The sequence below is a fragment of the Camponotus vicinus genome, unplaced genomic scaffold (assembly GCF_025532165.1).
Source record: "Camponotus vicinus isolate PSW18456_S1 unplaced genomic scaffold, iyCamVici1.0 SCAF_8, whole genome shotgun sequence".
Lineage (NCBI taxonomy): Eukaryota > Metazoa > Arthropoda > Insecta > Hymenoptera > Formicidae > Camponotus > Camponotus vicinus.
Window position 1 is genome coordinate 13,799,394 of NW_028141980.1, and position 27,402 is coordinate 13,826,795.

General features: G+C 37.7%; 1 protein-coding gene and 1 long non-coding RNA gene across 2 annotated transcripts in view; one reads left to right on the forward strand and one right to left on the reverse strand.

Moving 5' to 3' along the window:
• The window catches only part of LOC145975479 (uncharacterized), a 44,151-nt gene extending 23,007 nt beyond the window's left edge, over nucleotides 1–21,144 (reverse strand). Inside the window, exons 1-2 of the mRNA XM_083105976.1 lie at nucleotides 20,543–21,144; nucleotides 13,791–14,383 (exon numbers count right to left, since the gene is read on the reverse strand). Coding sequence (XP_082962102.1) covers nucleotides 13,791–14,018 — 228 coding nt within the window. The 5' untranslated portion in view covers nucleotides 14,019–14,383; nucleotides 20,543–21,144. The remainder of the gene's footprint in view (nucleotides 1–13,790; nucleotides 14,384–20,542) is intronic.
• LOC145975480 (uncharacterized) overlaps nucleotides 1–27,402 on the forward strand; it is a 103,503-nt gene that overhangs the window by 63,044 nt on the left and 13,057 nt on the right. The window lies entirely within an intron of this gene.

The following is a 27,402-nucleotide window of genomic DNA, read 5'->3' on the forward strand; positions in this document are numbered from 1 at the left end:
TAACGCAATTACTCGGTTCGTTACATCGCCATATACGCATCGACGTGCTCGTCGTCAAATTTGTTCATCCTATTTCCGCGATCTCGTCGAAATTCAGCGACGTGTATTAGCAAGTTATTACGTATGCCGTACGCACGATATTATTTATTCATTTCAATTATTATAGGACCACTCAGAGTCATTATCGACAATGTTCAGAGGATAGTGAGAGTTGCTATTTAATTTGCATTTTTGTATCCCTTGCTAAATATTCAAAGAACCATTACTGCGATAAAAGTAAAAATGGGTTTGCAAAGGATTGTGAATTTAGATTAGATTAAAATTTATCTTGTGGCTTAATGCATTTTTATCTACTATTATTAATTAAATAAATAAATGTCGATCCATTTTAACGAAATTAGTGGAATTAGTGGGTATTTTCGTGTTAAAATTCCAAAAGCTATACGTTTAAAAAAAATAATTGAGTACTTTATAGAAAAAGATAAAGATAATCGAACAATTTCTAAAAATAACGTTAGAATTTTACGTAATAATATTAAAAGGATAAAATATCTGTATTTAAACTAGGATTAAACTAGAAAAGGGATTAACGAATCGTGCGACGGCGAAGCGAACCGTGAGAAACTCTTGGCGCTCATGAAACCTTCACGTGAATGCGGTCGACGATCTCGAATCACGACTGCGGATGCCAGGATCCGGTGAAACCCCGCATCGATATATTGCTCGTACAATATCCAAGCATCCGTACGACACTCGATATCGCACTTGCTGTGATTCGCCCGCTTCGCAATTCGAGGCGCACGTTTCCCTTCTGGACGTTACAAACGACCGAGATCGAATGAAGCATGCGATGCAAGCATGCAAGTTGAAAGCGTCGATTAAAAGCACACTTTAATGCGTGAATTAAAAATTGCATCATCAGATTTTTTGTAACGTAAAATATAAAAAAAATATATAATATAATAAATGATATTCATATATTATATAATATCAATTTACTTTTTAAATAATTTGGAACAACAGATCCAAATAATTACAAAATTATAAAAAATTAGATAAGAGGTTACTATATTATATCTTTTAGAAGCTCTATTACTCTCTAATTGTAATAAACACAAAGCTCTCCAAACGCCATTATTGCCAATATTAGCTTCAATCCCGAAGAGAATAACGTCACGCCGTCGAGTCCTTTGACACCTTCCATCGGCCTCGCTCAGTCGCGCACGTCGATATCATATGCAGGACCAACGCGCTGCGAACGGCTCAGAGGTCCATTTGTCGAAGGAACACAGTCTCCGGAGAGCGAAATAATCCGCAAGATAACCGAGACAGGGAGATAGAGGGAGACGTTACTCTGCCATGATTACCAATGTCAAGTCGAGTTTGCAGTTGAAGATGTGTGCGCTCGGCGGTCCGAATTACCGGTGTCTCTGCGATCGTGTCGCGGTAGAGACATGCGAGGATCGTCGCGTCATTTAGCGAGATCACGCGACGACGACTCCGGCAAGTTTCGACGAGGACGTGCCGGGCCAACCGACGGCGCCGTCGAATGCATGCAAATAACGTCGATGCGCTCCCCCAACAAAGGAGAATATGATATTACGCCACCCGTGCCACCTAAGCTCCACCACCTGTATCGAGCTGTAGCGAGATGCCCTCGGAACATGCACGTATTCGGTTAGTATTCGGTGATTCGAGTTTGGACAAGGAATTAGCCAAAGTGCGAAGCAACAATAGAAACTCTAGTACATTACGTGCAAGTTCATGTATCCATTGTCGATGGATCTTGGGAATTCTTGTGAGCGATATTAAAATCATGTTAGGGACGAAAAGTTATTAAAAGATATATATTGGAGAGAGAATTTTCTTCTGTTGGTCTTATATAATATAAAATACAATTATTAAATTTTATAGAAAAATTTTAATATACAAGAAGGAAAGTATAATATCTTCTTTGTACAAATATTTACCTCTTTTATCTAAGAAGTTTTCAAATGTTTTCATGAAGGTCTTCAATTTTAAAAATCCTATATTAATGAAATAATTAATAATATTATGGAAAATGACATTAAGTTATCAATTGCTAATTAATTGGCAATAAAATAGTTCAAAATAAAGAATTATAAATGGATCCACATATATAAAAAGGAGCTTTTTACAGTTTCCGTGTTTCTTATGACGGTCTTAGTGCGGATTACGTTGCTTCGGCGTTATCCGACGCGCTTTTCCGGGTTTTATCGGCCGCTTCGTTTTGTTCCTTGTGCGGGCAGGTGACTCGCGCCTCGAAGACAAAGTGCCAAGGGAATTTTCCAGGTTAGCCCCGGTTCGGGAAAAAGGCCAACGGAACGACACGGTTCGGGCAAACGGCGCGCGGTTCCGGCCGATAAATATATATCAAGATTAAATCCGGCTTTCCGCGGAAATCCCAGAAATCGTGCTACGTCGATCCCGACCTCGTATCTTACACCCGTCTTAGCGGACATCTAATTAGATTATCCGACAGGTACAAGTGTTTGAGAAAAATATCATTAATTCGTCCTACAGAAAATAAAGCCTTGATTTTAATGAAATTCGCAATTTTGATAATGTTGACAAATTACGCTCTGATAACGTAACGACATGTCTATGTATGTAAATCTTTTTGAACAAGGAATTTAAAAAATATAAATATCGAATGCACTTTTCCGATGAAATTGTTGATACTAAATTAACTTCCAGTCGTTAACTTATCCAAATGACAAGTGAAACGTCTCCTGCATCTCGCCAGAATACGTTTTATCGGCTCTCCAAATCGGTCTCCCTCGATTTAATGTACTCTCCGGACTATAGACACCCCAGCAAGCTACTTTGCCGAGCAATTCTCCCTCTCTCTTTCTCATTCAATCGAGAGTAGCTTCCTGACAGAAATCCGAAGATTTCTACGGCGTCGATTTCAATCAATCCCGTTGTCGCCATCCCGCCTCGTCTCTCTTTTCCTCTTCCACCGACCTCCTCGCAAAGTTTCTCATTTACGTCTTGAGAAATTACCGCCTTCCGGCCGTTGCACTGGGCGAATTTACTCTCTCGCTGGTTGCTTATCACGGATACGGAGATATGGCTAACGCGCGCGCTATATGGAATCGACAATAGCGTTCCATTAATGAAATGCTTTGTAGGAATCTCCGTTAATTGGACCGCCACGATATTAATGCGGTCTTTTATTATTCTCAGAGATTAGACCGTTTGTAGTATTCATTCGTATTCATGTTACTTTCGTATGTAATTATAAATGAGATTTAATGTACTATTTTTTTGCTAAATCTGAAAAGAATTTGGGGGATTGTGTAATCAGGGAGAAATTTCCCAAAATGAAAATGATGCTCTCTTGAGTTTCTCTCTCTTTCTCTCCCTCTTTTTTTTTCGTTGTCGACGCGATGCAATTTTTTCGCGAAAGCGGCAGAGCACGTCCGTTAATCGGCGAAAAAGCACGTCGCGGAGCAATTAAGCGCGGGACGTAGTGCGCTACATCCAGTCATTATACGTGAAATTCGCACTTTGGCTTGGTCGAGTTTAATGACCTATTAAAACCATAGCAGTCGAGTTTTACCGGATCTTCGTCTCGAACCGAATTGACCATGTCGGATGGCGGTCTTTGCGCTCCTAGAATCGGAGAAAATAAGAATAATTATTGCTTGTTATTACCTTAGAATTGGCATAAAAGAAGGCAAAAGTCGAAAATCGATTGAGTCGCATAAATTTGCTAAAATCTGACTTCTACATAACTATAGACTTGGAGTTTCAACGATAAACGTTTGTGAAAAGATCGACATTTGCATGATAGTTAGATTTTCTGGGAGGATTTACTCCGCACTTTTCAAACGAGCCTTCGTAAAATAACAGACATAAATTGTCAGCCTAATTCGCGCAGGCTGTCATGCGACGCCTTCACGTGTTAGCTTTCTGCATACGAGGCAAACTCGATGGCGCCTCGTAAATTAAAGGGCACAATGGTCGACGTGGAAACGTCGCGACCCCTCTTCAAACTAGAAACCTGAGGATAAAACGTGAGGATGATCGAAAGGATGATCGGGCGAAAGGTGATGGAAAACAAAGGAAGATAAATCGACATTTGCACAACAACTTCTACGAGAAAATACGTGTTACATAATGTTAACTTTTGATTTTTAATTTTATATCTACTTTATTGCATAATAATATAAATAATAATAATATAAAATATAAGAATATGAAAGTACGTAAAATAGAAAGAAATAATACTAAGTAAAGTATAAAAAATAAAACTTGCTGTATAAATTTATAATTTAGCTCTCTCTAAAAGGAATAATTTATTTTTTAATAATTGTTAATGTATTAAACGGTTCAATAGCATGCACAATGTTGACGTTTAAAAGGAAGCCGCTTAGCTTATTTGAATCTACGTTGCATCGCTAGCGAGGGAAGAACGGGGGTTTGAGCGCAGTTAAGAAGCTTAAACAAGGGAGGCTCGTTAGAAACAAGCGGCGCCGATTAAAAACACTGACTCTACTTTCACTATGATACATTGGTGAACGCACGATGGTACTTTTTTCCAAGCGTTTTCCTCTCCTTTCCTCCTTCTTGTTTCTTAAATCCTTTTTCCTCGCTTTTTTCTTATCCGTACAATGCCGAGCAAAACACTTAGACTTTATGGACACCATAAAAGATTCTTTTGATTTATTTTTTTAATTTCATGAAATAATTAGTTAAAAAAGTCTGAAAAAATAATGGCAGAAAAGATAATAAAATTTGAACTTTTAATTCAAAGTGTTTGTGCAGACAAAGGAAAATATAAAATATTTTTATTATTGAAATTTAACTTTAAAGAATGTAAAGGGAGAAATATTACATCTTTTCATATCTGGACAAAAGAAATAAATTTTATTCGTATTTATTCATATCTCTATCGTACACATATATTTAGATTAATTTATACAAAACAGAGAATGTATACATCCTTCCCTCGCTCCAAATAATTTTGATTCCGCGACCCCTGAAGCTATAAAGATGATGTTTTTACGATGTCTTACTACGTGCCAACTTATTCCGAATTGCTCACCGGCTTTCCTCGTTGCATAGTAATATCTGGTAATATCGCACGATTACTCGCGCGTGCGACGAAATGGAGTACACGCGCGCGCTCGTCTACTTTCCCCCGGTGCGTTTTGCATAATTCGAGTGGAGAAATGGAATCCGCAGCGTGCCAGAAAAGCATCGCGGCATATAGAGCGTTCTGATTAAGGCTAACGTCCGCCAGTCGCAGCGCATAATAACGTAATATGTAATAATATCAAAGTGAGAACGAGTAAATTACGCGAGATTACATGGCGCATTGGAAAACAACATGAGGTGCAGTGAATCCACCCCCATACAATGAGCGACTCGTAAACCTCTAGATTAACGATATAATGTAAATCCAGCAACTACATTAATCTCATTTTGTTACACTAATTTTTTCACGATATACTTTTCGAACAATATTTTCAGAAATTTTTTATGCAGATGTTCTTCTAAAATTACAACTAATGCAAATTCTTCAGGTTGAAATCCAACGAATAACCGTTCTGTATTTTAAATTAAGAGAAACTCGCGCGCGCGATTAAACAGATCTACATTAAATAGTTTTAAAGAAATTGCGAGGCAATTCTTATAAGTTGATTATATCATTATAGTTTAGATTTTTCTTTCGATCGCTCGAAGTAACCAGGAAGCTGCAAATCTTCCGAGGCCAACGACTCCATTCGCAGTTATTGGGCGTAAATTCCGACCTATAGCTATCGGCGATAAATTCATCCTCGGGGGATCGATCAATCGCAATAAAACGTTATTGTTGCATACCGAAAGAGTTATAGAACGACGGAGCGCGACGTTACTGTTGAAAACGCGAAAGGTGCGTGCACTATTTTATTATTTCTTTGACAAGAAAAATAAAACATATTATATAAATGTATTGTCGGTCAATTTTTATGAAATTTTATTTAAAAAAAAGAGACAAATATTAATTTAATTAAATTTTCATACGTCTCGATAATTAAATGGCGGGCAATCGTATTCTTTATTTCATCTATAATTACTTTTCAGCATGATTTTGATATAATTTTAATTTGGAAGTTAATTACTAAGATATTTAATATGTGTGAATAATGATTGAAATATTGAATTCAATTTCCAGAATCGTCAATCGATGTTTTGTGACATTTTGTGGCTGTTTTAATTGAGTAAATTAAAAAATTGATACGTTCAATTTAATACCTAATAATTAAAGTAATAAATTAGGGTGATTCTTGTAAACTTTGAATTTAATGGAAATGCGTTCTCTTCCCTCACAATCATATACCAAATAATGCAAAACTTTCCGGAGTAAGTGGAGAAGAGAGATAGCGAAAGGAGTACAAACGAAGAATTTCAATAATTCGATACGACGGAGACCGCGCGTTCCGAAGCGCAAGCAATCAGTATGAAAGCTTATTGTCATTCTCCCGCGAATACAATGGTGGATCCTGCGATTACGGGACTTAGGCAACACGCGGTAAATTCACACGAGATCGTATCGTCACGAGCCATTATGTTATTATTACAACGTCGCGCTTGGCGTGAGTTTGTCCATATTACCTTAATGGTAGCGCAACGGTCGTATCTCTTCCCTCTTCGGAATTCTATGTCCCATATGGTGGAACGCGTAAAGATTGCCGGCGGCCGCAAACACAAAAATTACATTAGACGAATATCACGTAACGTGTTTCTACATGTGCTTCGAGTGGAGCTTGAGGGAGCAACGATTTTTATCAAATTAGCTGATTAAAACTTCAAAGTTTACAAGAATTACCTTAATTGATTATTTTAATGAATTGAAACGATCGCGTCAATTTTTAATTTATCAAACGAAAAAGCATCCACCGGGATGTTACAAAACCAGCTGACAAAATCAGCTGACGATTCCGGAAATTAAATTCTAAAAATGGATTATTCAAAACTGTTTCCTCCTTAATAAAAAAGATTAACGCGTGGCTTTCATATCGATTTTCAATATTTCAGCCATTATTTATATTAAATATCTTACATACAGTGTAATTAAGTCCTAAATTAAAATTATAATTAAAATTATATCAAAATCGTGACAAGTCATTGCAGATGAAATAAGGAATAGCTAGGAGGATTGCTCGTTACTTGTTTTTCGATATTTAATTAAATTTTTAAAATTATATTTATACATAAAACAAGAGAATTCACACATTGCAAATCGATAAAGCTATTCAAACGAAAAAAGTAACTTGAACTTGGATACCCGATAGATATCCTGCGCCGAGAAAACATGTCTCGCCGTGCAAAGATACGAAGATACAACGCGCGCATGTTTTTATCTAGCGGCGGGCGCGCGTTAGATATCGAAACGGTCCAGAAACAGAGCGAAAAGCTCCGCACCCCCCGCCTCGCAGCATCTTTCTAGCCGCGTGCAGTCGCGTACCGCATTTTGCGACCTACATCAACAACGGGCGCGAGTACAGCGAGAGCGAGGATACATTATTACTGCCATCGGAAAGCGAAGCTCTCTCCGATATGCGATGGTACCGCGACGACCGGAGGGTGTTTCAGGGTCGGTTGCCATGGCGATACGAGCTGGCACCGCTACCACGGGAGTGCAGCCTGGAATATCCACCCTCTTGCCTCTTTTCCGCGATTCCCTCCTCTCCCTTCTTCCTGCCTCTCCGCCACTTCTCTCTTTCTCTCTCTCCCCCTTTCTCTACGCTTCTCTCTCTCTTTCTCGCCACTGCCGCCCTTCGCGTTTTTCTCCCCCATATATATACGTATTCACTCGGCCGTCCTCCCCATACCACCCTGCGTCTCGTCCCTTTTTCTCCATCCTTGCCGGTCCTTTCGCCTCTTTTGTTCCCAGGCTGACTCCCCAATGGAGGCAACGGTGGTGGCTGCCTGGCCTCTCTCTCCTTTTCTCTCTCTCTTCTTCCCCGACATCTAATCGCGCATCGTCCATCCCGCGATTTTATTTCGTCACGGCGAGTTTAATTCCGGCGCTCTCTCTGCGCTGCGTTATACAGCGCTTCTCCCTCGCGGTATTGTTACGCGATAACGATCGATAGCGCGTAATAACGGCTCGCGGAAACGTGACCATCGCGCCAACGAAATTTCGCGGAGGCCCGACGTGTCTATCACGGATCGCGCTAATCGCGAGCCGCAAGTTTAAACAAGCAGTCTCGTTAATACAGACGCTTTTCTCGCGATTGTACAATGCAATCGCGATTCTAAAGAATTTAAAAGTTTTTCAAGAAAATCATCATTATGTAGCTCGTTATCGATATCGACAGTCTCAAGAAGTTTCAACATCTGAAGCTATGTTCTTATTAAAAGATATATAAAAATTTTTTTAATAGCGATGCAAGTAATAAAGTGATTAATAATTCGATTAAAGAATATTTAAGATTATAATATATTTAATAAATTAAATTTTCATATGTTATATTCATAATATAATTAAATATTCATAATATAATTAAAAAAAATGTATTTAATAAATTACAATACAAAATAAATTGAAGCATAATATAACAGAGAAGAAAATATTTCATGTGAAAATAAGTAAAAAGTGTACAATAAAAATTTTGCTATACGAGGTTGTGTTTTAATTTATATTTATTTATATTGTTCAAAATGTCTCTAAAATTTAATACAAAATTCCTCAATAATTTTTTTGTTATCGGTTAAAGAATTCTCTTTTCCGTCAATGAGGTGTCATCGAGTATCGATATTCTCGTCGTTATATCCACGTAATCGTGTATACACGCGCCGCAGGAAGATAAAAGACGTACTGATCATAATGAGCGTGCCCGGACGGCTTGTTAAAAAGCAATTACTCCATTCGTGCGAAGAACCGCTCGCGAAGAGACTACTTTGCTTGAAAATCGCTGGTTTTGCGTTCTCGCTAATTTGAATTACTCGTCACCGCTCGGTCGGCTCTCAAAGGCTGCGGAAAACTCGTTTGTCGCGCGCGATTCGCGTTTATTCCCGCAACGTGAGAATTATCCGGGGATGAGAGAAGGAGGAAAAAGAAGAAGAAGGAGGAAAAGATAGAGAGAGAAAGAGAGAACGATGTTGCGAAAAGATATACGACGACGACGACATCGAGAGTAAATTGTAACCGCGTCGTTTCTTCCTAGTACATGATTATAACTGCAAATGTGAATACGTGACAAAGTACCTCTTCCGGTCGCATGTGCGCACGCGTATGCGAAAAAACGTGCGAATATTTAAAGAGAGAGAGAAAGAGAGAGAGAGAGAAAGAGAGAGAGAGAGATTCGCCGCGTTAAATATCAGCGCCATACATATTCTTATTCGCCTTGGTATCGCGCTCGTATTTTTGGATAATTTTATAAGTGCAAGCGCGCTTTTAATAGTGATGCATTCAATTTCGTGGAAATTTCTCGCGCAAAGATGCATGTTCCTAGATCCCCGCTGTTTTTCTCACCGGATCCCCCGGGGCAGTTTCGCCAGTCTTGCTAATTAACTTTTAACAGGGGAACAAATAGATGACGCAGTCGGGTTATAAACTGAACGAACTCGTTTCTTGCATCTTCTCTCTCCCTGGAAAATGCATTATTTTTCTATTATACAGAAACGTCACACGAAGAATATACAAATTTATTACTCAACTCCTCCTACGAATTTACACGAATGATTAACCTCATAAATTTATTAATTTTTTAAAGGAAATTTTTTCACAAAGTTCGATTACTGTTTTAAATGTAAATTAATACCATTAGATAGAAAAACTCGTATTTTCAATGCTTAATGTTTGATTTTTGTTATTTACTTCTTTCTTTCATAGAATATATGAACACAATACATTAATTAAACTAAAAAAAAGCTACACATTCTTAAAGATATTCGACCCTTTTCCGGAGAAAGTATGATTACGGAGAGCATGACAGCGGCAAAGGGTCGTTAATTACCGTTTTTCGAATGTTAGACAATGCGACGGAAAAGGTTTTGACTTTCGTCCTATTGTCCGCGAAATGTACATTGATCATTCGTGAAAAAGCGATTAATCAACGTGCGATAGACGTCGCGAGGAAACCTTCTCGGCGAAGCCGCTAGCCATGGCCGCTAACGAAACACGTGTCAGCGCGCGTTAAATCGTAGATTCCAGGGAGACCGACGCGACACGCTCGTTAATCACCGGCACATCGTGAGCGTGATGGATTAAAATCAACGAGCGCATCCATACAAGCCACTTTCTTTCTTTGCGAATCATTTCCCCTTCTTCGAAAGGTCGTTTTTCTAATACTTCAAGTTCTTGCGCCGATAAGTTATATGAAAGTCATTATAGCCGGATAGAAATTTTTAAACTCGTCTTCTTTATATAAGAGGATATTAAAAATATTTTCCCAAAGTAATATAGATCTTGCTGTTGAAAATTAGAAAAAATTGTTAGTGTCAGATTTGTCAAAAGTGATATCTAGTGGAATGTTGAAAATTTTATATAAGAATAAGTAAGACTTAAATTTTACGCCAAACATCGATTGAAAGTATATATTTAAATTTTAATATATATCTATTTAACGTTTTATATATCGCGAGTATGTAATATTTTTCTTAACTTTTATCAAACTTGTTATTCACTATTTCAGACGAAAAGGATATTTATAAAAACTTATTAATTGTTTAAAAAATTTTTCTTTTATCTTTTCATGAATTTTCAAACGAGAATCCCTAACACATTTTTCTTCTCGTGATCATAAGCGCTTCCTATGTCCAGCATTTAGCTCGCAAAGCATCGAAGGGCGAATAAAAATAACTGCGGCATTATCGTCAATGACATATTGATGAAGAAAAGTACACGATGTCGGTCATTAATGCCTATATCATATAGTCTGGAATTATTATTAGCTCTAACGATTATTGTTAGAATTACATCGCTTTTATGTTAAGATATCGTGACGACCGAGAGTAGCGACGTGGAAGTTGGCGAATCAATCATCGAGATATAAAATAATATTTGCGTGGGTTTAAAAAGTATATATAACGTTTAGTCTGTTATTCTTACAAGAGATAGTTCTTATTTAATCAGATACTTCATGGACGATATAAATCACACGTTATCAAAAGCTTTCAATCTTTTAAATCTTTAGGAAATATTGAAGCTAAAAAACAGTATAATAATGATTGATGCTAACAATAAATCATGTTGTTCGATTACCGATATCGAAAATGATCGCAATGCACAACGTTATAAAGCGCAACTGCAAATTGATATCTCCAGAATTCATTTTTATACTTCGTCTTTCAAGTATGGCATTCGGAATTTGGGAAGAATATCTTCGCGAAATGGGAACTTACCGCGCTCATATTTCTACTCCGGAATAACTCATAGATTCTCCGGACTCGAGCATCCGCGTAATGTCTAAGATTGATGCGCAAGATATACCAGAGGCGGAAACATATTTCGCAAGAAGCGAGCGAGCAGGAAAATAGGAAATCTGTCCAAGCGGGAGAAGCTGGCGCCCTACGGCTCTTTCCGCTATCAGACAATTGAAAATTCCAACGAGAGATAAGCGTCGCGCGACCTGCTTTCCGTAATCGATCAGATCACAATCGATATAGAGAGTCGCATACATTAAAATTCCCTTTAAATCGCTCGCCATTTTTTTCCGCTCCTAGACAGGAAGGAACTCGCGGAAATTTATCTGCGCTGTACACAAAGAGAGAGACGCGCAGCCCCGAGGAGTTCGCGGAGAAATGACACCGAGATACGAGGGCGAGAGCGGAAAGATGACACAAGCGAGGCGACTTCGAGTAATAAATGACCGCGATGAATAATAACTCGGTTATTGAAAGAAAATTCTGGCCGATACGCGAGAGAGCCGAGAGTTTTCCAACTCGGAGCATTAGCCTAGTTCTCGGATAAGGCCCTCCTCCGCCTCTCCGCCGAGGTTCGCTGCCTTCTTTCTCCGTCTCCCTCTCCCTCCCGCGCACTATCCGCCTCGATGTGCTCTCTTTATTCCACGAAACCACGTCCGCATAATGGCTATTCAGATATCGAATCGATTTATTTCCCGAGGGGCTTTCGGAAACTTCGCCCATCCCTGCGGTGAACTTGGAATGGCTATCTTCCCTCTCTCTTTCCCTTACCTGTCTCACTCTCGCGATGCATTTTGAATCACCGAGACCCCGGACTTACCGTAGAGCGTGAAATGTTCATTGGGTCACATTCGTTTCGCGAAACTTTTATCGTCGCGCCGCGTTTTGTCGCACGCTTTTAAATCGACCGTTAAGGGAAACGAGATAAGTTGCAATTTATGCCCACAGTCGACGAATTCAATTTTATTTATACGATTACGCACTCGCCGATTGCATATATTTCTTTCCGTAAAAAAATTTAATACGTGTTCTTTGTATTGTATAAATTTTATCTTTTTTACGTGAATCATATGACTTGAGGTATCTTATAGATAATTATGTTAATGTTAATTGTTATTGTCAGTAACATAACATAAGTTACTGTTAACGATTATAACGTCGTATCAAGTTGGAAAAGTCAGTTTGAACAGAACGATCAAGCGTTTAAGAGGCATTTCTCAGTGGGAAAATTCGATGTAATCGAACGATGGGTACTGCGGATAGTCGATTTAATTACACGGATAAGCGAATAGATGGATGGAGAGTTTCATTAGATAGATAAATGGATATGTGGGTAGATTTATATCTAGTTAGGTCCATTATCGAGGAGATTCTGATATAATACGATGAGGACGATTGCTTCTCTACAAATGTGATTAAAATCACATCCAATTAAGAAAGGCTGACGGAAAAGTCGATAACCGTTAATGGAAAGACCAAGCAGTTCAATGAAAGATATTATATTTTCATGAAATATGCGTTAGATTTATATAGATGAATTATCTTTTCACGATAGACAATATAAAGAATCGATCGTAAGATTCTAGCGTATCATACATATTTTGCATAGATCAACATTTATTTTATTGTTAGTTATTTATTTTATTGTTAAACAGTTTTGTTCAGGGAACTACAAAAAATTGCTAGAATATTGTGTAGATGACACAATATAAAAAACAGCATTTTTAAGGTATGATATTCTACCTGGTGAACGTGTTTGTCTGGCTTCTTATGGCTCACTCGTATCCTTTCGAAATATGACTAATAATAAGATTCGATTGAAAGCGAAATTTGATAACCTTACTTATCTAAACTCGCCTATATAGTCTCGGCAACATGAACGATACTAGGACACGCTTAAGTCTCCGCGAGGAACTTACTCGAGAGAATAATTTAAGTGTCCTTCTAGAAGCTCGTCAAAAGGCACTCATCAACTTAATATCAAATTAATGCTCTTGCTGAAAAGGTCATGCTTTATTATTCATACTTTAACGCATCCTTTTTGCAAAAAGTAAATCTTCCTTGCGACTACTCGCCAATATTCTCAAAAGAATTTCTAAGATATCAAATCTGAACGTTGAATTTAAAATGTTACATGATTAAATGTTACATTAAAATGTGACATGAATGGTACAAATTGCGAATTATTATTAAAAATCATTAAAAATTTAAATAAAAAATAATTAAAAAAAGAAACATATTTTAAAACGATTATTTTCTGTAACTATATATTTTCAAGAATATTATATTAAGATTTATGGAAAATAATAATTTCTTGCTCAAAAGATCTACCTTGGATCTTTAGAGAGCGGATAAACTCAATTAAGCATATTGCGGAATGAGGTTGCGATGGCAAGTTGTCTGACCTTATTCGGGTATCCGTTGTATCTCAGCAGTTTCTTGCAACATTTGCCGTGGTTCTCGTAGTAGAACATCTGCACCATATCCGCGCGGTCGGTCGCGCCGCTGACGGTGAACGGCGCCCTGGATGACGACGGCGGTTGCTGCTGTTGTTGCTGCTGCTGTTGCTGCTGCTGCTGGGTCGACGATTGCCGACGCCCTAATGGCACGCACGGGCACCACCCTGAGACCATCACACCGATCGGGCCTGACGCCGGCCCGACTCGTCTGGCCCAACGCGTCGAGAATATCTCTTCGCTTTCTCGTTTTCTCGAAGATCACTTCCTCCCGCGAGTGAAGGCAAGTCTCTTCATGATGTCTCTTTGTCGCCAACTTGTCGCCGCCGAAACTTCGTCTCTAGACTCGCGAGATCCTTGCTCGGAGAGCCCGTTAAAAATCGGGTAACTTCCGGCGAGATTATCCGGCAGTTTTGTTAATGCATGTTTAAAGCGTTTTACAAGCGAGACAATTTCGCGAAGTGATGGTGGTGGTGATGCTTGTCACGTGGCGCGAATTTGGCAACGATTCTTGTGCTTTTGGCGGCAACCACTCTGAAAATCTGAAAGAAGAAACAAGCGATTATAAAGATGGCTGTGTTAAGTATGTGCGAGCGGATTTGTTTCTTAGCTACACTTGTTTGTTTTCGTCTCCAAAGTACTGGCATGCGCATTTGTTTTATCTTGAACACGTAAACTGTAATAAAATGCGAATAAACAGTAGAGAGATATTGATTATCGATTGTGAATTTTGAAGATTGAAGAGAATCTTACATCTTTGTGTTTGTGTTGTATTATATATTGTACTTTATTTTTTATTAAAAGATTTTTCTTTAAAGTTGAAACTAATAATCTTAATAAGTCTCTACTTGTCGATTTCTCTTATTTTTATTATAATAGAAGAGAGTGCATTCATGGCGAGGATTAATTCTAAGACGGATCAATTTAATCCGAGTTTTCCTTCCGTGAACATTAAGAAATGTAGCGTGTACGTCAAACAGAAAGAGAGAGAAAAAAAAAGAGAATCTCTCCAGGATATTCACGCGCAACTACCATTCCTTTTATTGCGAATATAGTTTGTGCTTTCAAGATTTTCTAAGAAGCCTGTTTGATTAAATCCGTATGCATGTCGCATCGAATTTCGATCGGATCCATTACTGTTCTAAAAAAGCTGCTCTTCGTAAATCAAGGGCCGTTAGATTTGCCGTTCGATCTCGCGACTTAAATTAACGGCTGTTGCAAAAAGCGGCAGGTTGATAAATTGGTAGATAGATGGATAGACGCCGCAAATGGATGGATGAATTCTCTCCCGCTATAGATTCCCTAAGGACGCCCTGAGAGATAAATAGATATAATTTATTTAGAGAAAGAGAGAGATCGTAGAGAGAGAGAAATAAAAAGAGATACATAGATACTGGAAAAAGACGATATTTAAGATTAATGATCGAACGTAACACATTAATTAAATAAAAAAAGAATATATATATATATATATATATATATATATATATATATTTTTTAAACATTTGTAAAGTTAAAGGAAATAGTAATATTTTTGCGAGGAATAATTATAATAAAAATAATAATATTAATATTATTAACACTAATTAGATAGTATACTTTAACTGCACTTAATAATTTATTTCAAATATATGTGTATATATATGTGTGTATATATATATATATGTGTATATATATATATATATATATATATATATATATATATATTAGATGGATAGATAGATGTTATGAATTGTCAAGAATTTTGATCAATCGCATTTTAGACTATAAGAAATTAATATAATGTTAATAAAAATCTAATTAAAACAAATTTTAATGTGATAGTATGTTGCATATACAATACTATATAAATTCAATTATATCACGAAGCTATTATCAATAAAAATGGGATTATTTGTAAAGACGTATGTTTTATTTCTTGACAAGACGTAACGCAAACTGACTCAACGAAGAAATGGCAGAGGGGGATGGGACGGTGAAGCCATAAAAATGAGAAAAACAACACAGAAATTTGCAATTCATGAGAGCCGTCGTCGGCTGTGCGTTAGTCACAGAATGCGCGACCTAATTTAAGAATGGAAAATTTGCGCCGTGTCTCCCCTACTCTTGGGTAATAAACGCGTCGCATACCGCACAAACATCATTCGACTTACAGAAAATAGAGAGGAAATTCTACCTTCCGTTTCTGCAGTAAAAGATCGACAGAAATTTCATTAAAATCATATTTTTGTATTATTTTAATATAAAATTTCGATGAAATTTTATTTACTGTTTTATTTCATATTATTTAGAAATTGTTACATTTATATTTCTAAGATATTTTTAAGCACGTAAGATTGGCTTAGAAATAGATAAGGAAGAAAGACTTATATTAAAATTATAAACGGATAGACATCGACAAAAGAAATCTAGTGAAGAAAAATACAGCGATTTTCGAGTTATCTTGTAAAATACGCATACGCTTAGCTGCGCAAAGATTAATTAGAGCATGATTTACACATATATATTTTCTGCGAAGGAGCGAAGACGCCCCTTTCGCGTTCTCCAAGACAAAGCCAATTGCTCTTTGCAGAGACGCCCAGGGTGTTTCCGGAGTTCTCTCGTTTCGGATCAGATTCTTGTACGACCTCGTAATACGGGTCGCCGAGGTGCTGAGAGGACGCGCGATAAGTTTGCTTTACGTTTGCGCCAGATGATGTCCGTGCCATTTAATAAAGCAGAAACCGTGCGAGAGTAGAAACGAGATTTGTCTTCCGGTCACTCGATACACTCGTCCTAAATGAAGTATACAATACCTCGATGTGTCAAACTCGCATAATAACAAACGAGCTCGAGCTTAAAAAGAAATATCCGGTTTGACATTTCAGGATTAATTTAATTATTATTTTTTTTATATTTATATTATATGTTAGGAAAGATGATAATTATTGCAAAACTAAAACAATTAACGTGTTCTATGAATCGATATATCTTCGAAAAAATTGTTATTAATATCGACGAAGTTAACAAAAGATCTCCGATGTACATCGCTGGATTTCTCGAATCCGAGGGAGCGTTGAATTGTTAACCAGTATCAGTTGGAGTGCGGGAAACTCCAGGTGATGAACACTTTACGATTCCCGAGTGTATGAAAACGAAATTTTATATTCATAGTAATCTGCATCTCGCGTCGTATAAAATTTAAATCTATTAAACAAATGTTTTTATCGCGTAAATATATAATGTACACTTTTATGAGAGGGAAGACCATTTTCGTAGAATTTGCTTGAAAAGTAGGTTTATGAAGAATGAAATTCGACGAATGTGCTACGCGAGTGCGTTTCTTTGTAACTTTTTAACTGGTTTCTCTCTCTCTCAGGACCCATTCGTCCGTTGATGTAGCAATTTTTCACTGTGACATTCCCGGCTTAGAGCTGTCCCTCGAGAATTCAACCTGCTCTCGTTTCGTTCCTGGCCGAGTGGTCATAGATTACTTACTAAAGCAGAGCGTAATCCCAAGTCTTTGTTAAGCCAACATAACACGGTAAACATGAGAATCATATAACATAGGAAATTAGCAGTGCAAATCACACATTTGGAATACTATATATACGTATATATATAATATTTTTATAAAACATGATATATCTTTTTATGAGTATAAAAATTATATCCAATTATTAATAGTAATTATTATTAATTAAAGAGAACATGTGTTAAAAAATATACTTTATGACGAATACAACAAAAGAAAGAAAATATATATATATATATATATATATATATATATATATATATATATATATTTATTATATAATATTGTGTTTGCATAGTACGTATAGTCTTCTTTAGCTGCCCCTTTTAAATTGTTAATTTTTTAATCCTTATAAGTGACATTTTTTCAACGGTTTGATATTTATTCGAATGCTTATATTATAAGTGATCGATCGCTGCTAGGTGGAACGCTGTGCTCGATCGTAAACTAGTTCGATTGAATAAGTTCGAGGCAATTCCTTGCCACTGTCGTTGCCGTCACTCTGCGAATTTTCCCTACGGTCCGCAACTTTTCGGGACTGGCTGACTAGTTTCGGGCGCGGATTTCTGCACGAACGAGCTAAATCGACTCGACCGGTCTCGCCGGAATTGCTTCGTTCCGAGACTCGCGGAACCGCTAGTAAAATCAACGGCGACGGCATCGATTTTTCGACGGCAGGTCGAAGTTTAATTAAATCGCGACGCGGAACTTGCGGACGAGGAGCGACCGCACCGGAGAGACGTAAAACCCATAAAAACGTAGATTAACCCCTTCGGTACCGACTCACGAATGTAACACACAAATCGATGCGGTTCTCGCAAAAAAGTCCGTAGAATTATTATTACCGTGTAACGAATGTTTCGAGTATTTACGGAGACAATTTGTCACATGTGGTAGTGTCGTATAAATAATGCTATTGTCAGATGTGACCAGGGAACGCATACGTGATCTTTTGCACTCTTACTAAAATATTATATCGAGTAACAGGAGGGTTGTATGACTCTATAAAATCTACTGCTTTCAAAAATATATGTAAAAGTTTAAGAAAAATATAATAGCTTTCTATTTAGATGACAAACTACATGGAATGGGTCAGTCGGAAGCCAGCATGCAGTGCATATGAATAGCTCCGTCGACATTTAAATAGTCTTATAATAGTCTTATTAATAAGTCTTATTAAGTCTTATTTGATCAGCAAGTTCCTATTCAGGAGTTCGTGGCAATCGGCATGCATCTATCGAGCGAGATTCCAACATCGCTCTGGAATCGCATATAACTGTGCTAAATAGCGGTATTAGGTGTGAGATCTGGATAGTTCAGTGGTTTAGAGTAGTTGCCCGGAAAGCGAAAGACTGCTTTCCGGGCAACTGCTCTAAATAATTGACAATTAGAAGTGTATTGCTTGAAAAATCATATTTTAATTAAATTAAAAGCGTGTAAACCTTGAAAATGACAAAACATCGGGATTTTTAATTCCTCGACAGGTCAATAAATCGCACTGAACTAACAGAACAAATTCTTCTGTATTTAATTTGGGATTAAAGCGACGATGGCATGCTGTCGCGCGAGAAACAAAAATGCGAAAATAGTTTAAACGAAGTATGACGTTCGCGCATTCTACGAGTATTCGCGAAAAAGTTTATCAGAATATTTGCAGGTACATAGCTCGTTGTTACGGGTCCTTTTCATGCATTTTACACGGTATAGAGAACGCGCTCGTTAAATCTGTCGCCGTTGCTTATACGCGCGTTCCCTTTTGTAAGTTCGCGAACGTGTAGTTTTGTAACAAGCCGCCATCGCGACTGCGACCGTACGCGCCATACGCTCGTTTCCGGACTTTATAAAGCGTCCGCAATAGTTATCACGACAAATAAACAACGCGAGTCGGCGTGCCTCGTGACGCGCGGGAGGCTAATGTAAACTTACGAGAGACGATTGCACACATGACGTATGACACACGCGTGAAGCGTCGAGCACGTGCTCCGAGAAGTTCAACAAGCGGAAGCGAGCATATATTTTTAAAAATTACGAGACTTTAAAAAAACCGATCAATATCAATGACGTTAGATTGTGATTGTTAATAAATTAACTTATTATTAAATCGAAGTAATTTCGATCGGATTATGATAATATGAATCTATTAGTATGATTTTCTCGAGCAAACGCGAGATTCGATGGGAATTATTCGCGCAGTCGAGGCGACAATGCGCGGTCTTGCCGCGAAAAATAAAGGCGCTTAACCAAGCCGAACGTATCATATGCACCTGCAACATCCGCGACCGACAGTTTGATGTATGAGACCGCGGCGACGCGCGCGGGCACAACACGAGCAAAAAGTCTCTCTCCGCCGTAATCCCTCTTCGTTCCCCGAGAAATCTCATTACGGAAAAGTTTGAGAGAAGGCTCCGCGCCGCGACGCGGGTGGATGGAGATTCATCCTCCGACGTACGGGAGTCTACAGCGCGTGGAAATTGCGAATACAGAAGGAGAGAATGAGAGAATAGTCTTGTAGCCATTGTCGGAGATAACTTCCCGCGATATCTTCAACAGGACTGAGGTGAATTTAAACTTGTTGCGGCACTGAGTTATAACATGAATGAGAAGAAGAGACCCCTGTCTTTCTATTGAATTTAAAATTCTTGAATTGATAATAATTCATTCAAAAGTATCTCCCTCAAATAATTCATCGTAATGCGAGATGTATGAACTCGTGATCCTAAATAATACCATGACCTTCTTTTCTTCTCATATGTATGCATCGGAAGATAGAAATATAATAAAAATACAGATATGAGGAGTATTTTGTAAAAGATATAAAGATACAAATAAGAAAAGAGAGACATATATATGTAAAAATCTGTGGAAGACATTATTTATATCCGCTTCTTTAAAATAACATTTCATATCTAATTGCAACGAGAATAATTTTAATCTCTGAATAAATGAAAAAAAATCAAAGACATGAACAAATTTTAAAATATGAGAAAAAGAATAAGACATTCTTGAAATTATTCTCAAAAATAATAATAAAAATATTTCTAACAGATTAAGTGAAACTTTTTATTATTAATATACATTCTAGTTTGTGAAAAATTAAAACATTTTTAAATCAAAGTACATAAATATAGTACTTAGTCTACTTGACTTTTTAAATAATAAAATGAAATATAGAATTTCGAAAACACACCTCCGTTGAGTAGATTCCCGATCGATCGAAAATCCTGCGAGTGAGATCTCCTTCTTCACTTTGACTTATACCGAAGCTGCTCCGACTTGGAAGGCAGGAGAGCCGACCAGCGCGCACACACCGTACGTGTAACTAGGGTCGCCGGATATTACATCCCGAATTTCCGGCGTTCTTAATCCTCCTCCCGCGCGCTCGGGACGTCCTCTCCTCCAGCTATCTCAGAAAGGATCGCGAAGCATCTCACGAGGGAGGATGAACAAAGAGGTTATCGGATAACTGGCGCGAGTGGAACGAGACTAGGGTGAAAAGAGGACGACGGCGGGGGAAGAGCGAAGAGAGACTCTCTATTATTCGACGCGGTAGGACTAGGTCGTCCCTTCGTGCGGACGAGATTGAGTGACAGGAGCCGTAAGAAAAGGGAGCCGCGCACCACTGCACCGGGTGGGAGTAACGTGTCGGGGATCGCGTGTTTCGGTCGACGTGCGGACGCGGACTAAAGCTCTCGACGGACGGACGGTCGCTCGTCGTCGCGTCGCGTCGCCTCGACTCGCGCGACGGCGAGAAGCGGCGGCGGCGGCGGCGCTTCCTCTTCCCTCGTGGTCCTCGCCCGTACAGCGCAGGGCTGACTGAGGGAGGCAGCGACGCCGAGCGTCGCGACGCGCCACCGGCGCCGAGCGACCCTTCGAGCCTGCGTTCATCCCGTGTGTGCCCGAGTTGCGCCGATTTCGCATCCGAAACTCTTCGTCGGAACATTTTTGCCCGTTAAAGGAATCGCGTACTTGGGAAAAGAGTCGTGTCGATTGATTCGCGATTGTCCGCGAAAGAGCTGTCATAGGTTCTGGAATATTACAAGCGAGGAAAATTATATAATAAACTGATAAATGGAGGAAATAAGAATTTTAATTAAATAATTATATTTATTTATTTTACGTACAAAGTATTATAATTGTACATTTTGCTTTATAGAGATCTCGAACCCGAGCTTTATAATATCATTCTACTTTTAATTAATTTTATTATATGAGGTTTTAATTAATTATTATATAAGTATAAATTGTAAAGAGATTGTTCATTTCAGTTGGTAATTTCTGATATCAGCTTTAATTTAATTAATTTAGTATATTGTATTTCTTTTAATGTTAATTTTATGTTCTCTAACTCAATCGTTTGATGCATTTTAAGAGAAATGTAAATTTTTGAGGAAATGTAAATATATACTAGAAGAATTTTTCGAACTTTTTTAATGATTAAATCTTTTTTAAAATTCCCATATTTGGTTTAACATATTTTTCATGTATGATCGCAAATATGAATTAATTGAATAATCAGAAAAATTACTAGTAATGCAAAAAGTCGATAAATAAAAAGAGATTTAAAATTTCACCGCGTTATAACGTCACGTCAAGATGTACACACATATATATACATGCATATAAATGCTATATTATAATTTGCAGTACGAATGACAATTGGTGAAATTTTACAGGGGATCACGATAATTGCCAAAGTTTTTTAGCCATAATTCGCGCGACTCGAAGGCGTATTAATAAACGGTATACATAGAACAGGAAGCAGACTTTCTCGCTTTCCTTTTCCCTTTGTAGTCCTGTCTCGCTATCGCTTTTTCTTCCATTCTTTAGTATACACAGTACGCATTTCTATGCATGTGTATATGTGTGTGTACATCTTCTCAGTGGCACATCTCCGGCATCCAGAATATCACCATTCCTCTCTCGCTTCCACAATTCTCTCTCCGACTCCTCTTATTTTCTGGAAAGGAAAACGTACACGAGAATTGGACATTCCGTGTCTGCGAGTATCGTCTCTCTACGAGTCTTCTTCTTTGATATCTATCTGTCGTTTGTACGTCTTTATTTCATCTTTTTCGCTCATCACCGCCATTCTATAGTAGTCGCGTTTTCTCCTATATTTTGCTACTGAATGCTCGACGCTAAAACGGATATCTAACTTCGAGTCACCGCGAACGTCGGAAAACACGTTCGACCATTTTTACGCCCGGTCGCGATCTCGTAACCCGTCCACGCCCATTTAAAATAGTCAAACATGTTGGAAGATGTCATCGCTTTATAACTTTTTATAACCTGCGAAAATTTTATACAAAAAGCATAAAGATAAAAAATAAAAAAAATCGGAAAAGTGTTCTCTTTCTTTCCGCTTGCCAATTATAAATCCTGATAGATGAAAATAAAGAAAAGTGTCAAATCAAATATAAAATATATGATGGAACAAAAATTTGCATCTTATCATTTTTTTTTTAATAACGATTGTTTACGAAATATAACCGATACGATTAATCGCGAGAAATCTTGGCCGACGACAATTATTGTCCACAACATAGGTACGTTTCAGCTTGATCGATCGTTTCGACCGCTGGACACGCACATTTTTTATGCACGTAAACGCGATACGTGAACCGCGTGGAGATGCCACGAGGCGGGTTCCGGGGTAACCGGAAGAATGAATATTTCAGGAGACGAGTCTTGAAGCGCGAGTATCTCATTTTTTCGCGCGGCCGCGAGACACGAACTAGGGCGATCGGAGCTATTTGTTTTAAGAATTGATCGTCCCGCGCAGCGGCTATCGACATTCTCGAGGATTCCCGCGACAAGTGGACGCTGCGGCGGAATAGGATAGATTCTCCCGCGGCTTGATGCGCCAAATGCAAAAAATTTATACGTTTATCTCTCTGAGGTAAGCATTGCATTTTCGAGTTACGGTGAGAAAATCGCGCGCGCGATTCCGACACGTGTGCGCATCCCTCTACGAAGTTATGAGAGTTCGTGAACCGGATTAGGGTGAACTTGGAAAAGATAACGTCGGGAGTCGATAGAGAGGAAGCTAGACCGGATATAGAGTTTCGTAGCAAATCCTTGAACATATATACACATACACATACATTATGTACACACGCAAGCGACCTCGTGCCTTTCGTCCTCTTTGCCGGCTTTTATTCTCCTTTCCTCTCCCGTGGTACAAAGAGGAGATTAGAGTGTCCAGATCAAGTGCTCGAATTGTATTTCCAGCAATATCGCGAGATCGCTGCTCAAAAGTTACCATCGTCGATTTGTGCGCACGTCGTTCTATTGAGAAAGTAAACCGAAGAATATATCGTGTTAGAGAAAAGATGACATCTCTCGGCATCACACAATCTGTTGTCCCGTTCAGTCAGCAGCGGTTGAATCGAACTCCGATTATTTTTCGACAAGAATTGGTTTTACAGAAATTTAGCTTTTTACCATCGAACCTGATTTCTTTGTTTTTTTACAATAAATTGAATTTTAACGCGCGTTATTTCCGATACAGTTCTTATTCTTTAAGAGTGAAGAGAAATGTATCATTCTCTACTTAATCTTTTCATATATTTATAGTTACTTTTCTTTTTGAGGGAGAGAAACGTAAATAACTCTGATACGAGTTAATAAACGCTTATTATAATTCCACCAACGCGATATTTGTTTATCAGTTAATATTGATATGATTTCATATACGTGTAATAATCAGGTAGAAATACAGCCAGTGCGCAGAAGCAAATAGAGCAGAATGTAATATTGATCGTTAGTTATTGGTGTAAACATTATTTACAATGGCTTCTATTATTACATCTATAATACAAAAGAGTAACACGCTATATCGGAATTACTAACACCTCATAATTTTAATGAATGATGCAGGGTTAATCAATATTGGACGTATATATATATATATATATTATCTAGATTTTCAGTTCTGATAAGTAATTACTCTGATTATTCGCAATCATAAGTGTTGCTATTATTATAAAAACAATTATCATAGAAAGAAAGAATAATAACTTATATAAGAATTTGTGTAAAGTCAATGGAATAAATATATGCTTTATCTTTATAGAAACGGACTCATACATACAAATATATACTTGTGGGTGATCTCAGGAGATAAATAATCGACGCTCGTATTAATTGAATAACTCAGAATTTATTTATATAGGCGCGAGATAGACTCTCCGAAGACTCGATATTAACTCTACGAAAGCAGGATACCGAATGAATTCTGGAAAACCAGGATTCAGCATGCATGATCCGGGAGAAAGTTTTATGATCGGAAAAATTCTCGAAGGGACGAGTGACCGTTGCGTAAGGAAAAGCCATGTGTTTGCCATATGTTAATTGGCGATCTAAGGGATCGATGGAAGGCTGCGTAACATGCAAGGGTTGTAAATTCTACAGAAGTGAAATCGGATGTCGGATGCATGCATGCAGGAATTAGAATTTATATAATATAATATAATATACGTGAATAAATATGTACGTGTGTGTGTGTGTGTGTGTGTGTGTGTGTATGTATATGTATAACAGAGGCAGAGTAGGAGACAATCGTCGCTACATGCTCATATATATTTAATCAATCATTTTAATGAGTTCAATCAGCTTAATCAATAATTAGAACCAAACGATTAATTAATACTTGCTTTAATTCTTGTCTCAAAACTGCTACATGAGTATCAATATTATGAAAAACTTATAATTTATTTGACGAAGTAAATATTATTTGACGAAATAAATAGCGGCAGAGAGCAATAGATTTCCGATGTTTGTCGTTTTTATGCACTCGACTCAATTCGCGCGTTTATGCACACCGCATGCATCGTATGTCATTTTTAGTACATCTGCTTCTGGTAATTCCTTCTACTTATATCTGTATTCGCCAGACACAGAGATCGTCCAACTTTTTGCGATGCCTGCGAGCAAAGTTCCGCTGTCGCAAGATTTTTTTCCGTTAACGTTATTAGCGCGTTTCAAGTATGCGAGGTACAATGGCCGGGCGAATACACAGGGTTGGCTTCAACCATTTCAAACTAAATGGCCTAGAGCCATTCGACATCGACTTTTTCAAAAGAGTTTTCAAATCGACTTTTTTCACGCAAAAAATTCTTCTCGGTAAAAGAAGATTTGTTTTATTCAAATAATCCTATTTTTCATAAAACGTGTTTTACGTGTAATTATTAACTATCAAAAAAATTCATATCTATATTTATTTTTTAATTTTAATTAATAATTTTTTGTCTCCTTTTTTTATACAATACATGATAATCTTTGTACTCTGCCGAAGACTTATATCTGCTAGATAGTTTTGAAACTGTCATAATCTTTCTCATTGCTTATTCTACTGAACGAAGTTTGCTCAATGAAAGTATATCCCTATTAAAGTGATACTTATACAACGTGGATGCATGTTGAAATTAGCATAAAGTAAGCGGAATTACACCATTCGCGATCTAAGGGTTTAGACGGCCCTGCGAGCGAGTGTATTCTCGTCGCATGTGTTTCTAACTTTAGAATCCTGGGGGACATCGGACTCGCGCGTGCACAGCCACGTTTGCATACGAATGTGTCGCATACTCGCGATTAACGACGTCGCATACTTGGGTCTCAATCCCGCTCGCGAATGAGAAGATTCGTTTATGTCCCGGTACATTCGGGAACGAACTGTCTTCTAAAAGCAAAGCTCTCAAAAGAAGCCTTCAAAGCGAGAGAGTCTGTAGTCGCAACTTAATAAAATAAGAATATTTTCTTTGATACAGATTATATCTTTATTTAACATTTTCGTTGTGATGAAAAACTTAGGTAACTGTAGTTAATTAACTGTAGTTAATTAACAGGTACAAGATTTCGATGATACTCTTTATACTAGATGTGATGCTCTTTAAAAAAATTAAATTAAATGAGATTGTAAAGTAAAATTTATAAGAAAAATACTGTTTGTCCTGCTATTGAATTTTTTTTGTTAGTAAATGAGCTTATATATTTAAACTAATTTTTTTTGTAAAAAAAAATATACAGAGAAACTACTGATAAAAATATAATCGCGATAAAAAGACAAAGACGGGATACATAAACGCGGTTATTCCCGATGTGAAAACAGGCACGCGTGACTGCGCGAAAACAAGAATCAAAGTGATTCGTGCAACACACGTTGCATCATGCCCTGAATGTATAATGTGCGATGCCACTTGCGTTAAGTGGATGCGTAGTTGCAATGTATGTAGGTGCCTTCATTAGGAAAGAAAAACGATCAACGTCGCGCAAAAATTTCTCACATGCCAGTTAAAACGTCAGTCGTTCGCTTGAAGATATACGATATTGGAAAAGAATAAAAGTAATGTTCCAATAATCGCATACATATATATGCGGATTTTAACGAAGAAATTCATCGATTTACAATTTTCATTTACGAACATTTTTCTTTATTTTTAAAAATTCTATTCAACCGTAAGGTATATTTTCACTTAGGAAATTTAAAAAGTACTATTTGGAAAAGCGAGAGAATTTTAATTATATGAGAATTAAGAGGGGAGATAATTATATTTTTTCAAAAGACATATTTCGATGAGCTTTGTGTGCCAAAACATTCGCGCGAAATGGTGCAACCGCTGAGGAAGGTTAATTGCGACGAGCATCACGCTCTCAAAGCAAGATGGTTTGCAACACTCGTGAAGCCTCTCTCGATGGAGAGATCAACATTGCTCCCTTTGATTTATGAAAGTGATTTCGTGCACTTTAGCCAACTCACTCGAATTCGTCGTTACTGCTCTCTTTCTCTCTCTCTCTCTCTCTCTTTCTTTCTTTCCCTCTTTCTCCCCTTAATTATTTTCCAACGAAACCGGTGAACAAGTTCTCAATCTTCCGTTTCTTTTAACTTGGATACTGATTAAAAAAATGTACTGTTGCAAAGTTTCGATGGTTTGTTACACAAATACACGACGAAAGCATCGGACTTTTTATCAATGCGCACAATTTGAAACCATCTGCAAGTATTTTAAGTTTCATTGAGCCTTTTCTCTCTTTTTGCGATTTTGTGCA